At 40.1% G+C, this 17229-nt stretch overlaps 1 protein-coding gene across 1 annotated transcript in view; it reads right to left on the bottom strand.

The window, feature by feature from the left end:
• The window catches only part of GADL1 (glutamate decarboxylase like 1), a gene marked incomplete at both ends in the record, with an annotated part of 135744 nt that overhangs the window by 36557 nt on the left and 81958 nt on the right, over positions 1-17229 (bottom strand). Inside the window, 2 exons of the mRNA XM_081106366.1 lie at positions 5296-5385; positions 11688-11739. Of these exons, the coding sequence (XP_080962492.1) occupies positions 5296-5385; positions 11688-11739 (142 nt within the window). The remainder of the gene's footprint in view (positions 1-5295; positions 5386-11687; positions 11740-17229) is intronic.

A 17229-nucleotide genomic window follows, 5' to 3' on the forward strand; every position in this document is an offset into this window, starting at 1 on the left:
CTTGTATGTGCCCTGACTAGAGACCAAACCCGGAACTTGATGTATTGAGACAACGTTCTAACCAACTGAACAACCCGGCCAGGGCCTCAATTCTTTTAACTGTTAAGAATATGTGGTCAAACCCTGAATAGCCTTTGTCTAGATAAGCACTCAAGGAAACCCCTGGCTTCTACATGTCAATTATGCTACACTGTGGTTTATCATTGTTGTTACTATTTTCACAAAAGCAATATACACTAATTGTAGAAAATAAATTAAAGAGAACTACAAATGAAATAAAAAATCACCTGTAACTCTATATCTAACATATTCTGGTGCCTACTGACTGCCTCTTTTCTAACCATATATACAATATTTTATATGTATATAAGTATCTATATATAAATATGCTTTATCAAAATTGTTATTAAATGATAGTGGCCGTTTTATAACTTATTTTTAATTAATAGTAAATTATGAATATGCTATTTTGGGACAGAATTTTAATTGTCTATACACTAGGAATTTGAATAAAGTTACGCAGTAAAATTTAACCATTTCCCATGGTTAAATATTTAGTGTTTTGCCATTTTAAATAATGGCTAGGCTCTTCTGAGTAGCTTTTCTGCCCCCACAATTCTGTAACTATTCCAAAGGACACATTTCTATAAATGGAATACTTGGGAGAAAATATATGCCAAATTAAGACATTTGATATGTGTTATAAAGTCAGTCTTCAGAAAATGTGTACATATTTACGCTCATTAGCAGTTATAATGTGTCCCATGACATTTGCACCAACACTAGGCATTAACACTAAAACCACAGTAATTTTCTAATTTGATTAGTAAAAGCTATCCATTACCTAGTTCCTAACTAGTTTCCTAACTAGTAGGAAAACTGACGAAACTCCTCTGGCTCAGTTTATTGGTTCAGGGTTCTCAATCATGGAAGCCACAATAGGTTGAGATGAAAATATCCGAGGATCAGACATGGAGGCCTTTGGATGCCAGGCAGATGGGACTAGATTTTATCTTGGGTATCAGTCATTCCATGGGACTGGTACTATACCCCTAGGGAGTATTTAGGAAAATTGGGCAGATGTTTTAGTTTTCACAGTGTTTGGGAGTTGCTACTGGCGTTTAGTGGATGGGGACCAGACATGTTAGCTGCCCTGCAATGCACAGAACAGTCTTGAGCAATGAAAAACTATCTCATGCCTTGCATAACTTTCACATATCTTACTGGAAATGCATAAGGGCAAAGTCTGATGACAATTATCCAAGCCTGGAACCTAACTCTATTTTACATACGAATGCAAGATAATCTGTGTCCATTGTTCATAAATACTAAGTTTTCTGCTACCATGTAAACTAAGGGGAAAAGGTTTTCTTCAGAGCTTTACCTAGGGTAGTGCACCATCTTGAAAAATTATTATTACCAATACCACACCATTTCAGTTACTTACATTTACTGTGATTCTAAGAGCATGTGTGAGAATCTTATAACTTCCTCATGCCTTCTCATATTATCGTGCCCAAGCATTTCTGTAATGGAATACATGTCTTTATTTTAAACTAACGTATTTCTCCTTATTACATGGAAGGCATTCTATTGCCTTTTAAAAATTACATGTAGGCAGGTCATAGTTTCTACTGGTTTCACTTTAGGAGATTAAAGGAAACAGTAACAATACTTATTCTAACAGTGGCCACTGGGTCTCCGCGGTGGAAAACTGCTGCTGCAGAGCCCAGGAAGCTATTCCGGGCTTCTCGCAGGACAGCGACATGATGAAGCCGAGCTGGAGGTGGGACAGTGCAGAGAGTAGGAAAATAAATGGGAAAAGGAGAAGGCAGGAAGCAGGGACCAGACAAGAGGCAAATATAACCTGGGCAGGGAACTAATGAAGACCTAGAAAACTGCAATGCCTGAGAGAATCAGAAAGAACATTTTTATGGAGGACATCTTAAAAAGAGAAGTAGTTGGAACCCAGTGACTGAATATAGTGTCACAGAGTGACTGTCAGTGTTATTAGATTGCAGAATGACTGTGTTCTCAAAAACAGTCTCACGTATGTGCACACACAGTTGAAAGCACACGCAGACACATAAAACACACACACACACACACACACTTACACACTATGAAATGCCAGATTCATTACCAAATAATCCCTCTCCTCTCCTGCTGTCAAAGGGAAGACTTATTACACCACTGATTCTGAAATCTGACAGCTAAACCTGACACTGGGCTGAATCGAAGGGGCAAAGCCTTATTCAGATTATTTATTTGTTTGTGATTCTCCATCCAAGATAAACCCCGAGATAAATTTCAAGTGTGCTTTAAGTGAACTCCAGGTTATAAATCATGTATTGCATTCTCATAGTACAGTAAGCATAAAACCACATAGATCAACAATAGATATATATGCCTCCCTTCCTTGACAGATTCATGCGCACACACCCACACAAAGAGAGAATAAAAGGGAACTAAGGATCTGAGAACCAAGGATAGTTTGTCATCAGGGTACATGTTTACTAATCAGAAGCAACCATAGCAATTAACATAGTACGACATTAGACTGGACAAGAAAACCATGGTTCTAAATGACAGAAAAAGCATTTCAAAATGACGGGACAGAAAATCCTAGATATTAACCATAAGAGAATCAACACTGAAAAATATTGGGGAATAGAAGAAAGTGGCCTGATTTATATTCAATTTTCAGTTAAGAATAACAGTGTATTAGATGCTGAATTATCTGAAGTTAGCTTCTATATTCATCCTCAATTTCACATTTTCTGATAATAGATGATGTAAATATTTCTTTAAATAATAAAAAAGTGAGTCAAAAATATCTCCAGACATAATGGGATGCTTTAGTTATCCTGATCCATGTCTGTGCAAAAGCACTGCCAGTAAAGCACAAATATCACATTCTTGGTTGCTTTTCTTAATAACTGAAACGTGAGAAAAATAGCAACCATTTCCTTCTCACCTCTAAGCAACCATTCCCCCACTCCACCTAAAAAAATGTCAGTTGCATTCCATCAAAGTGGGAAATGTCCCTAGAAACCTCACCATTAAATTCTCACATTGTTCTTTTTATGGGTTATTTACCATCTGAAATGTATTCTTTAGCACTCTCCTATTTGCCATGTATGGCAACAACGCAAGACAAATCCCAATGACTATGCTAACCGCCTAAAACGGGTAATGAGGGCTGGTCTAGGCTGAGGCACAGATAACACCATCCATCTCTCCCCAACTCTGCTGCCTGATCTCAGGTTTGACAAGAGGCAGAATATTTCTATATTGGGGCTGTATTATGCTACAGTGCAGGAGATTTAATGAGACATAAATACATAGAAAATGACCTGAGGCTAAAAGGAGATGCGGTAGGTGAGGTTATAGGTGGCAACAGCTTAAAGACCATGGTCTTCTCTCTTCCTCCTAATTAGGCACAAATTTCAAGCACCTTGACATGGAAGATGGGGACCCCATGACCCAACCTCTGCCTGCTACTCTCATCTCACCTCCTGCCACTGTCCCTTTGCACCCCCGTGGTCTTTGAATCACACTCTACTTTCTTAAAACTCTGGGTCATCATGCTGCCATTCTTCCTGAAATAGACTTCTTTACAATTGTCCCCTGGCTGGCATCTACTTATTGTTCAAGACTCAGCTCTAGTATTGCACACCGAGATAGATAGCCTTCCTCTCTGCTTTCGGGGTTTATCTCCACTAGCAACTACTAGTTACCTTGTGATTGTCTGTGTACTCATTTTTCTCCCCCAACATGAACTTCCTATGGGCAGGGACTGGGTCTTTTTTGATATCAGTATCTCTGGTACACAGCACAGCGAGCACTCAGTAAATATTTGACGCTTGCCCAACTGGGACATTCTTCCTTTTCTTCTAGAGGACAAGTAGAGAGCCATTGACTATACAAGCTGTTAAAACTACCACTGATTTCCCCATTGAGGGTTAGGGAGGGGTTTGCAAGTCAGAGCTTGTACTAGCCAGAGTCATGGAGCCAGCTGTGCTTGAGAGGGAAGACACAAAGCATAGAGGATTACCTAACTTCATGTGACCAAGTGTCGTGAACTCTCTCTCTACATGTCATGGCCACAGAATCCTCAGGGGAACTCCCAGTGGGTCACTTCAATGTGCACTATGTCCACTCAACATGGGAGTGGGATCAAGTAGAATTGACTAAAGAAACGTCACAGCCCTAGAAATTTGGGTTTGCAGCGGTTCTCAACCTGTGGGTCGCGGCCCCTTTGGCGGTCGAATGACTCTTTCACAGGGGTCGCCCAAGACCATCCTGCATATCAGGTATTTACATTACGATTCATAACAGTAGCAACATTACAGTTATGAAGTAGCAATGAAAATAATTTTATGGTTGGGTCACAACATGAGGAACTGTATTTAAAGGGCCAGAAGGTTGAGAACCACTGGTTTAGAGGCAGGATAATTGGAAGGGCCATGCTAGGGGAGGTGCTGATGAGACACAAGAAGTCCATAGAGCCTGGAGCTTCATCTCATTCTGGATTGTCAGCCTTCACCAGCTGTGTTCAATAATCAGTTGAAACCCCTTGTTGGCAACCCTTTTCTTTTTTATCCCATAAGCCCCACAGGCATATGATGCAGGGCCTTTGTTGAAAGAACAGAAAGTCTCAATCTCACAAAGGACCCCCGATGTAGACTTCTAACATTACCTCCAAGTGAGAAGATGTAAGCAGTCATGTACTAGCAAAACTGAAAGAGGAAGCTGTTCCTCACGTAACTTTAATCTTGGGTCCTCTTACCAGATCCCAATTTCTGAAGTGAACTGTAAATCAGAACTTCTAATACATTCTATAACCATCTAGCACCCAGCACAATAATTTTGAATGTGTGTGTCTGTCAAGTATGTTAATTTGGTAAATGTACACAATATTTACAACTGTGTGGAGTGCCATTGGTTTTTAATATCCTAGGAGCCACCTCTCTAGTTCTTCAAGAAGTTCTAGCATGTACAGAAGCCTTTATAGCAGGGGTCCTCAAACTACGGCCCGTGGGCCACATGCAAATACAAATATTGTATTTGTTCCCGTTTTGTTTTTTTACTTCAAAATAAGATATGTGCAGTGTGCATAGGAATTTGTTCATAGTTTTTTTTTAAACTATAGTCTAGCCCTCCAACGGTCTGAGGGACAGTGAACTGGCCCCCTGTTTAAAAAGTTTGAGGACCCCTGGTTTATAGGATCAATAGAAAATGGCGCTGACTCTATTGCGTCAAGAGGAAAAATACAGTTTATTTATTACTTACCAAATTAAGTTTTTCCCAGAACTCAGGTCCTTCTTTCATCTCTCTGAGGCTCAGTGGAATGTACCAAAAGCAAATATTGGCATATTCAGGCTGAGGATTAAGGAAATTTGAAAGTTGTTAACCTAAAATTAATCTTAGATGCAATTAAAGTCTTAGCTAGTTTCTTTAAGAGTTATTATGTGTGTATTATGTTGATAACAAATCAGACTCTGCGAGAGTAGACATCCATTTTGCCTTACTTCTGATAACATCCTACTGGGAAATTTCCCTCTAATGTTAGAAGTCTACATCGGGGGTCCTTTGTGAGATTGAGACTTTCTGTTCTTTCAACAAAGGCCCTGCATCATATGCCTGTGGGGCTTATGGGATAAAAAAGAAAAGGGTTGCCAACAAGGGGTTTCAACTGATTATTGAACACAGCTGGTGAAGGCTGACAATCCAGAATGAGATGAAGCTCCAGGCTCTATGGACTTCTTGTGTCTCATCAGCACTTTCCCTCTGGGTGCACCTAGAGGGTCCTTCCCTCTAGGTAAGGATGCACACACCATCAGGAATAAACAAAGTTTGAAGCTGACTCAACCTAGTTATAACCATCATCACCCGATGTACATATGCCTAGCCTTTCCTGGGACAGGAATCATTCCTTTGTCCAGTGAATCAACACTATATACACACCATTGGCCCATTAGTCACTCAGTAGCCATCTCAGTTATCAGATCTACTATCCTGGTATCACCGTGATAGTGTTCAAGTAACCCTTATTTTACTTAAAAATACGAGTAGTGATGATGGCAATTCAGATATGCCAAAGAGAAGCGGTAACGTGCTTCCCTGAAGTAAAAAGGTGAAAGTTCCCCAACTTAATAAAGAAAGAAAAACATTGTATGTTAAGGTCGCTAAAATATATGTTAAGAACTTAGCTTTTCTCCATGAAATTGTGAAAGAAAAGGAAAACTGTGCTAGTTTGTAGAGAGAGAGCACATTCACATAACTTTTATTACAGCATATTATTACAGTTATCCTATTTTATTATTGGTTATTGTTGTTAATCCCTTACTAATTTATAAATTAAACTTTGTCTTAGATATGTATAGGAAAAACATAGTATATTCAAGGGTTTGGTACTATCCCTGGTTTCAGGCTTCCACTGGAGTTTTGGGCCATATGCCTCATGGATAAGCAGGGACTACTGTATATATAATTACAGACTTTGACTTTTCCTAAATGGAAAGAATTATAGTCCACAGACCTAAGCTCCAAATGGATCTTTGCATTTCTTCCCTTAAGTATGTATTAGGGCTATATTTAATCAATCCAACGAATGCATTTGTTAACAGGCTAAGCAGCTTGACACTTAGGCGAAACTCAAGGTCTAAATTTACTTCATTACTCTAAATGGGAATACACAGAAAAGAGGCAAATGCAGATCACACACAACAATCCTTCTAAGCAGAAACTCTGGAGAACCATTGAGAAAGCCACGTCCACTGCTTGGGGGCCATGTGGCTCCCACAGATAAAATATCCAGGGCAGAAGGCTTCCTAATAATGAAAACCCACCTCAACTTTCATTACAAGGATGGAACTGTTTGCAGATCCCTAAAGATGATGATAAGAGGTTCCTCCTGCGATTTTTAAGCCTTTAGGAAGAATATATAAACAACTTCTAAGTCACTTCATCTTTTTTTTTTCTCATGACTTTTTTATTAGCTCTATCAAAAGACAGTGCAGTTCTGAGGTATAAAGCACTTTCCATAAGCTCTGCAGCTACCAAAACCAGACAAATGAAGAAGGCAATTCAAACTTGAGAAAATAAAGATGTAACTAGACCTCAAGAAAATAAAGATGGCAGCTCAAACTCTAGGAAATAAAAGTGACTCAAACTCACAGTCTAGCCAATTGCATAGTTGTTGTTTCACCCCTCCAAGTGTAAGTACACATCCTAAAAGTTACAGACACTTCCTTACAGCATCATAATGCCATCATCATCTTACCTAATAACAGACAAACATGCAAACTGACTGTACCTTCAGCACGCCCACCAGCCAAATGGATGAGTATGCAAATTAACCAAACAAAGATGGCGTTAATTTGCATATATAGGGCCCAGTGGCGATCGGAGCCTGCAATCAGAGCTGAGAAGTCCCCTGCCCAGGCCTAAAGCCTTGAGGAGTTAGGCCTGGGCAGGGGCAGAGCCGGCGATGGCGGGGAGCAGGGGTGGAGCCAGCAATGGGGGAGAGTTGGGGATCCCCTGCCCATGCCTAATGCCTTGGCCAGAGGCGTTAGACCTGGGCAGGGTTGGAGCCAGAGATTGCGGGGTGCAGGGGCAGAGTTGGCGATCATGGGGAGCTGGGGGTCCCCTGCCCAGGCCTAATGCCTGGGTCAGAGGCATTAGGCCTGGGCAGTGGCAGAGGCAGTGATGGCGGGGAGTAGGGGCAGAGCCAGCGATCACAGGGATCAGGGGCAGCTCCGAAGATTGCGGGAGCTGAGGGTCCCCTGCCCAGGCCTAATGCCTCGGCCACACGCATTAGGCCTGGGCAGGGGCGGAGCCGGCGATGGCGGGGAGCTGGGGTCCCCTGCCCAGACCTAAAGCCAGGTCAGGGCTCATGCAGTAGGAAACCAATCAAAGTGTTCCTCTCACTTTGATGTTTCCCTCTGTCTTTCCCTTTTTCTTCCACATTCTCTAAAAATCAATGGAAACATATCCTCAAGTGAGGTTAAAAAAAATAATAAAGAAATGTCATATTCTATGAAAGACACATCTTGAAAACGCCTAAAGAAAGCTGTCATTTTTTCATGGTGAAGGGACTGGAGTCCATGTTGATGAGAACACCTTGGTGGCTGCGGTGACTGGCAGTGGCTGCAACAGCAAGGTGATGGGGCTGGTGCCTTCCCCTGATCAGCCTGGTTGCCTCCCACAAAGGGAGGCCAGACTGTGGCTTAGGCCCGCACCCCAAGGGGAGCAGGGAGCAGGCCTAAGCCATCAGTAGGAAATCCCTGAGGGCTCCCAGTATGTGATAGGGGGCAGGCTGGGCTGAGGGACCCCCTGCTCCAGTGCACAAATTTTTGTGCACCGGGCCTCTAGTGCTTAATAAAGTTACTGATAATTCCCTGGTATTATCCAATAATCAGTTCATGTTAGAAATTCCCCCAACTGTTTCAAAATGTACTTTTACAATTGGCTTGTTCGAACTGGGATTCTAAAAGCTTCATAAGTTGCATTTAGTTGCTATGCCTCTTCTATCTCTTTGAACCTAAAGTGATTAACACCACTTTCTCCTTATTTTTCTTCCTGCCACTGACCTGTTAAAGAAATCAGGTCAGCTGTCCTATAGAATGCCCTACATTTGAAACTTTTCTTCTTGTTTCTTTGAAGTATTACCAGAAAGTCATTTAAATATGGGTTCTTTTGCTATCTTTGCAAGTCACTACTTTTCAGGAAATTTTGAACTCCTTTGTGGATAGTGGTGGAAGCCACAGTCAGAATTCTCTGGAGCAGGTTTTCCAAAACTTGTCTGAAGACCTGGACTACTGCAACAGTCTCTGATTTGTCTCATTTATTTTTTTCTCATCCTGTCTTCACCCCACCCTCTCCCCATTCCCCTCTTCCCAAGACATCCTGCATGATCTTGTAAAATGGATGTCAGGCTCCTGTCTCCTTAAAACTTCTCCAATGATTACACTTGGAATAAAAGCCAAAGATCTTACCATGACCTACCTGATTCCAACTGATCTCCCCATCCACCTCTCCAACTTCATCAAACACTGCAACTTGCACCCCTTGCTTAATATAGCTTCTTTTGGCTCCTCAAACACACAGAACTCTTTTCAGCTTTATTTTCATTATTTATTGATTCTACCTAGAATGCCTTCCCTTCAGACAACAGCAAGGCATGCTGTTTACCATTATTCAGGTCTCAGCTCAAAGGTAACCTCAGAAGACCATACCTGGACAACCCACACCTAAGAAGCCACCCCCCACTAATTTCTTGTTTTAGCATTTCACCCTACTTAGTTCCATTATAATACTTATTGTTAGACCTGAGCAGAGTAAGAACAATTGGCCTGGTACAGAAACTCCCCAAGACAGAAAGCCCTGGATGCCTAGCAAGGGGCAAACTGGGAACACAAGAACCTTGCCCCCAGGATAACCTATCCTCCCCTTGCATATCACTGGTCATGCAGTTTGGACCCCAGATCTTTCATATCGCTGGTCAGGTGGTTTAGTCCCCCTGACCTTTTCCTCCCTAAAGATACCATCTAGGCTCAGAAAAGCAGCAAAACCAGACAACTCACACAATAGCTGCCTCAGGACCAGCTGCATTGACTAATGATCCCCCTGCACTGGCACTGACCAATCAGTGGAGACCAGGACCCTAAAAGAGCACAGTTGGAAAGCTGATGACTATTCTATCAAGACCCTCCCCTGACATCTCCCCTAAGATTTCCACTTGCAAGAGAGAGATATGCTCAGGACAAAGGGCCCAGCGTGAACTCTCCCTCCAAGGATCATGTTCGTGCCATCCCCTTCCCCCTTACATTCCCACTCAGGCAAGTATCCCTCGACCGCTAAGGGACCCCATGAGACTTGCAACCAGGGGAACAATGGGCAGCAGCAGCTCATCCCAGGCTAACCAACCCCATTCACCCCCCAAACCCATCTCAAAGGCCCCCTTTTCTCTGACTTCTCAAGACAGCCCAACCTAGGCTTTCTTGTTGCTTTTATTATCTTCCTTGTTTCACTCTCCTAAGTACATTTTTGCTGCCATCATGGACCCCAATACCCTTTGGCTCAGTGCTGTGTAGCTCTTCCCTGTGGATATCCCTGTTTCCCATTCCCTTTTCTTTAAATAAATTCAATTTTTCTTTAATCACTGTGTGAGATGCCTATTTAGACTGCTGCACATCATCAACTTTAACTTTTCACTTATCACATCTGTAACTGTCTAATTATTTAGTTGTATACTAGATTATCTCTTACTAGAGGCCCAGTGCACAGATTCATGCACTGGTGGGGTCCCTCAGCCTGGCCAGTGCCCTCTCGTAATCCGGGACCCCTCAGGGGATGTCGGAGAGCCGGTTTTGGCCCGATCCCCGCAGGCCTGATCCAGACAGGAGGGAGCCCGATCCTGTGCATTTAGCATCTGTCCCCTGGTGGTCAGTGCACATCATAGTGACTGGTGGACTAGTCATTCAGTGGCTTAGGTTTTTATATATATATAGATGAATTCATTTGTTTTCCTAAGATTTCTCACTATCTGATATTTCCTATGTATTAATTGGCTTATTTATTGCCTATCACTTTTTATTTGAATGTAAGAACCATGAAAGCAGGCAACTTCCCTGTCTTATATCTCCAGCGCCTAGAACTGGGCCTGGCACACAGAAATTGTTCAATAAATCTTGCTAAATAAATGAATATCAAAAAATAGCTAGATTGCTTATATACAAAATAGGTTCCTACATTGCAATATCTAGATGATTTATTTTCCCATTGCTCCAAAGCTAATATGCTTTCATTATTTTATGAAAAGAGAAATTTTTATATTATGTTAAAACTGCTATTGAGCCTGGCTGGTTTTGCTCAGTAGTTGAGTGTTGACCTATGAACTAGGAGATCATAGTTCTATTCCTGGTCAGGGCACATGCCTGGGTTGTGGGCTTGATCCCCAGAGGGGACATGCAGGAGGCAACTGATCAATGATTTTCTCTCATTATTGATGTTTCTAACTCTCCTCCCTTCCTCTCTGAAATAAATAAAAAATATATTTTAAAAAATTGCTATTGAGCATATGCTACTTATAAGAAGATCTAAGACAACCTCACATTTTATATTTCTTAAAAAATCAGAATTAAATAATATTCCTCATATTTCCTAATCATAAATTTGTGGGGGAAAATATTCTCTATCTTTGTAACTACCTATTTCTTATTGTCTAGCAAAGAATCCAACAACAAAATGACTTATTTTCCATTGCTCCAAACCTAATATGCTCTCGTTATTTTATGAAAAGAGAAATCTATAAGCATTATTGTACATTCACTTAATTGATTTTTCACATGCAGGCACCACTATAGTACAGCTGAATATTTGCAGTACAATCATTATGCAATTTATATATCAGGACAGAGGACATAATTTATTCAGTATTATCCTTGGTAATTATTATTGAGCACTTTAATTTTCAATATGTAAAGGCAAGTGTGTTCTCTGAATCCAACAAAGGAAAAACACTTACTAATAGAGTAAATTAACATAATGGACTCTCTGAATTAAGCTAATGACTTGTTTCTAAGTCTGCAACACAAAAACCAATGAAATATAATAGATTGGAAAATTACCACCTTCATCACTGCTGAGTGACAAAATCATAGGCACAGTTCCATACTTACTTCCATCAGCAACTTGAATCCTTCTCTTTTCTTGATTTCTTCTACCAGGTACCTAAAAAAAACCCACAATAATATTTATAATCTGAAATCTAAAAAGTCCATGAACATGACTGATATATGACAAAACTGTTATTTCTGGACCAGAGACAAGGCTTAGAAATATGAGGCTTAGGAATAAGTAAGGGTAGAGGTATAAGCAAAGGTATGGATTTGGCAGATACTCCTGAACCTATTGCAATCTCCTGGGGCCTGAGTAAAAAGACACATTTTTGGATGAGATGATGTCTATCTCACACGTTAGCATCAGACTTTCACCCCATTATGAAATCTACACAAAGTAGACTGGCTCTATATCTCTGAACATGTGGAGTTCTCGTTCACATCCTAGGTGGATATTTAGCATAGGTACTTAAATTACCTAGTTGACTTGGGGAGAAAGAGTTTTTGGTGTGTAGTCCTGCTTGCAATTTCATTCAAGATCAAGGAAGCTGAGCGTCATCTTGTCCAAGGCCAGGACAGAGGGAAGAATAACTGATTATTTGTATTATGTTCAAGTAAGCAGGTTGTAGCCATTGGTGAACTATCTCTGAAGTCATTTTGAATGTCAGGGAAAAGAGAATTATCACACCACAAGCAAAGAACACAGATACATGAGATATGGAACCTGATGGAGAAAAGACTGAAAAGACATTGAGAATATAAAATAAATTAACACTGACACTCCTTCCCTGGGATTGATTTTTTATATTATAAAAGGCCTGTGGCCGTAACGCCATAACGACCAAAATGACTGGTCACCAGGAGGTGCATGGAGCACCTCTCAGGCCCTCCCCCCACCCCCAGGACACCGGCAGCATTGGTGGAGCATCGTGGGGTGCCGGCAGCGTCCACGGAGTGTGCAAGGTGTCATGGGGTGGCGGACATGGCCCTGATGGCAGGCTAGACCTAGGGGACCCTACACGCTCATGATTTAATCATGCACTGGGCCTCTAGTTGTCTATATGAAAATAGAAAGCTTCTGAAATGGTTGGCCTTGAAAACTAGCGATTTGGTCATGAGCCTTGAAAAGTTTGTAATACTTGACTCACTATTTCAAATTTGGGGGTCAAATGTAAGGAGGTGATTAGGGGTGCTGACAAAAATGTACTTGCTAGGGTATTTATTGTGATTTTATATGTAATAGCACAGAGAGAAAAAGAAAAGGGAAAGAAAGGAAGGAAAGAAGGAAGGAGGAACATCACACTCAGGAACAAGCACTGGCTTTGAAAACTATGGTCCAGTCAGTTATAAGGAGCTATGGTACAACCATATGAAATGTGATCCTGTCACCAAATGACACACATTCAATTAATATTTAAGGACAACAAAAAATGCTCTTCTCAGGCCTCAATTCCCTTACCTATAGAACTGAAATAACACAATCTACTTTTCTAGTCTCAAAATGCTGTTGTAAAAATTTTTTAATAAGAAATTAACAAATTATGAAGTATAGAAACTGTGAAAATGAGGGTGGTTAGTATCATTATGTTCATTTGCTAAAAAGGCTATTCTAGAATGTGAATATGGACTCAGTTCTTTTTCTCCAAACTTGTTTATATAGTTCATCATATAAGTTTAAATACTGGTGTTTAGCAAATAAGTTATATCATCTTTAAATGATACAAAATCTGATGAAATTCTACCATTATTAACTAGATAATATAGACCCTTTATTTTGAGCAATAATATTGTGAATGCACACATACACACACACGCGCGAACTCCCAACGTATTTGATGTTTTATATACTCCTTTCCCTGGGTATTTTTTTCAGGAGATGTTATGTAGCTGTAATGTTTGAACCTTTAGCACACTCCTAACTTCTGCAAAAAGCAACTCCAATGGTTATTAAACATCAGAAAATATGCTCAAGATCAGTGATAATCAAAGAAGTGCAAATTAAAACAATACTGAACCATGTTGCCCATGTGATATAAAAATAAATTTTAAGAGAGACAACACCTAAAACTAATGAAAATGTGACAGAAAGCTGCTAAAACCCTTTTAAAATTAATAATAATCATATCTTCTTATGCAGCCAACCACTTTAGAGAGGCTGATCCACCAGGGAAAAAATAACCACTACTATATACACACATACACATATACGTCTTTATATGTATATGCACATATATACATTATTGTATCTAAATCTATGTGTGTGTATTTCATACAAAATAACTAGAAACAAGATTAATGTCCAGAAATTGGCAAATGGTAGAATAAAATGTATTATAGCAATACAATGTAATATGATGCAGCTATTAATAAAAATGGATTATGTCTACTTCGATTAAACCACACATATTTTTATGATATTTTAGTAAGAGGTAAAAGCAAGAAATGAAAAAAAAAATGTGGATACTATGATTCTACTGTCTAAGAAATTATAAAAAAGGAAAACAAAAGTAATCCTTACCCACAATTATATATGATCATGTAGTAAAGTATGAAAGGATACTTAGTAAATTATTAGTGATTACCTAAGAGAGGAAAAATGCAATGCAACGGGGGAGGTAGAAATTACTAACACTCTTTTCATGTTTCTTTGCAAAGTTTCATAGATGTGGTTACTTGTGTACTTTTGAAAAGGTACTGAATAAAAGATAAAATATAAAGCACAAAACCAAATAGACATATACGATCTAGACAAGGAAAGCTTGTGAACCACACTTTTCCTCACCTGCTCAGGCAGAAACCTATAGACTAGCTGTTCACTCAGAGGCCGATGCCATTGTGATCTCATCCTGAGGAAGCCTTCACTAATCCTGGACAACTTGAGGCTACAAAAACTTCGTATCTCCAGAGGTCCTCAAAATGACTGCACAAGATTCTAGTTGTGTAGCTAATCAACTCTGGGATGGAGCAAATTCCTTAGCCTCCCTGAGCCTGCCTCAGTTTACTCATGCATGTAATGGAGATGTGAGGCTAGATTGGTAAAATCCTTCCCTAAGAGATTATGACTGTATGAAACTTACACACACTACCTATAGTCTCAATTTAAAATATTTCTGCCAAACTGGCTAGAGCTGCTCCTGGGAGAAAGGCATCCTAAAACAGAACTGAATCAATTAAATTAAGACTCTGCTCTTTGCTAACCATGAGAACCTGGCTTTGCCTGAGGGTCAATCTCCCCACTGCAGTCGCTCTCAGAGCCAGGGTTAACACTCCAACTGAGTTGAGAGTAGAGGTCACTCGGGTGAAGAGTTGCTATTATAACAATTCCATGCTCCATGACACACCATGTCAATAGCTTTCCCACATGAAGGGGTTCCATTGCCAAATACATCTGAGCAAAGGCTGTCGTCTACAATTAGAAATATACTTGGCTTAATTTATAAGGACGTTTATAGAGCTGGTTAGATGGTTCAATGCTATCATTAAGAAGTAGGCATTTTCTATCACTTCAGCCAGCCATATGCTCAGCATTAGTAAAATTTTTCATGCTCATCAAGCTATCTGCTACAGCTCCATACATCATATCCTTATACAACAGTGTCCCAAGAAGAAAGAGAAAGGGCTGGAGGAAAAGTGGTTTTACTTCATTTTTCTCTATTTACGTAAGACTATTTCCCCCAGATGCCTTCACAGAATTCTTCCTGTATCTTATTCACTGAAGCTGAGTCATATACCCATCCCTGAACTAATTGTTAGCAGTGGGAATTGGCTTGGACCAATGTTCACAGCTGGAACATTGTATTCCTACCTACACAAAACCAAGGTTCTGTTGGCAAGAAAAAGGGGAGCATGGTTGTTGGGGGAACAATTAACAGTGTCTGCATTCTGGTTAAAGCAAAGTTAAAAATGTTTCTAGATTACAAGCCCCCCTCAGAGTCCTTACTGTGCTAATGAACACTGAATCTCCAAGAGAGGAATAATGCAGGAGTTAGCATTTCCCAAGCATATTTGACCATGAAAATATTTTTTTTGGAAGAACATTTATTACGATGTTCTGGATGTCTATTATCCCACAGAGCATAGTTTCAGAAATGCTAGTTTATAAGTGCCTCAAAAATAAAATCAGTTTTGAGAGGGAATCAATATAAGGTTTTGAGTCACTTCTTCCTACATTCATAGGAATGATTTATTCTTCACAACTTTTCTTATCAATATATGGAAACAGCCTAGGGATGAAATACATTTAAAAAAAACTATTCTTATCTGATGCCAGCCAGGAAAATAAAAAGATGTACATTGATTTTTGGGACATAATGCAGGAACCATAAACCATTTCGACCAAAAAGAATCCAGGTAAATAGGCTCAAGGAACAACAATAGCTTCATAAAACTCATCACTGTCCTCACTAAGCTTAGTAAAAAAAGAGAAAAGAGAGAAAAAAAACTACATCAGCAAGAGTTTTCACCAAACCTACTGGGTAAAAACTCATTATATGAAGATTCTGGCTTGATTTTGAAGCATACATTCATGACAATCTTGCTCTGAAACACTTTCCCCTTCCTTTGCTTAAAAATGTGTTTCTGATGTCAGATACCCTCAATTCTCTGATTTGTTAAATGAATTTAATATTTTTGCATTAGATTGTCCTTTCTGGGAATAGCCCTTCTAGTCCCTTTCTCAATTCCCCAGCTACTTAGTCTTCTCGGAGCACTCTGAACCACGTTTCTCTCCCGGTCGCATCTCCTCTCTTGTCATTTTTTTCTGATACATGGAGCCTTGCAGAACTCCTGGGAGTTCTTTCCATCTGCTTTCTGTATGCTCTGCATACATTAAGACATAATGCATGGCTTGTGATTCATCACAAACACCTACCTACTACATTCTACTGCAATGATGATTTTTTAAAAAATCACCAATATAAAAAATTGAAAACGTTAGCCCTTCATAGTCTTCTGGACTCTCCTCCTCTTGTCACCTGGAGAAACACACTAGCACCCAAGTGCCATTGTGTAACTGCTCACCTTTTCCATACTGACAACAGTAAATCCCTCAGTATTCATGCAAGCCAGTGAAATAAATTCCACTGGAGGAATTACAGAGACGTGTGTCAAGGGGATAGATAAATGATACATTGGAGACCTAGCAACAGCAGAATGGGAGTTTGTGAGCTGTTTGTTGCTGAAAAGACCTCTGTATGTGACTCTTCTAGATTTGCTTTAAAAATTGCCCCTTAGTGAATATCCATTTAACCTGAGTGCCACAACAACGGGCTAGAAGGTGCCCTCAGCAACAGGTTGCCCCGAGCATTGTGAAACATTTTCCACTTTCTTAAGCAGAAATCTGAGATGCACAATCTCCTGCCTTGTGCTGGAGATGGTGATTTTAAACCTCAGACCCCTGGGTTTCAATGGTATGTTGCTTTAGGTTCCCAACACCACTGATTTTCAAACAACCCAAGGAGAAAGCAAGTTTCCAGTCGTTAATATTTCTTCTGAGAAAGGTGCGGTCATCAACTGGGATGACAAGGGTCAAAAGAAAATTAGAAAAGCCTTCCTGATCTCCCAGGCCATACATGTTTCCTTCTTGCTGGATCTCTGACAGCTG

This window comes from Myotis nattereri (genome assembly GCF_964212035.1).
Source record: "Myotis nattereri genome assembly, chromosome: 14".
NCBI lineage: Eukaryota > Metazoa > Chordata > Mammalia > Chiroptera > Vespertilionidae > Myotis > Myotis nattereri.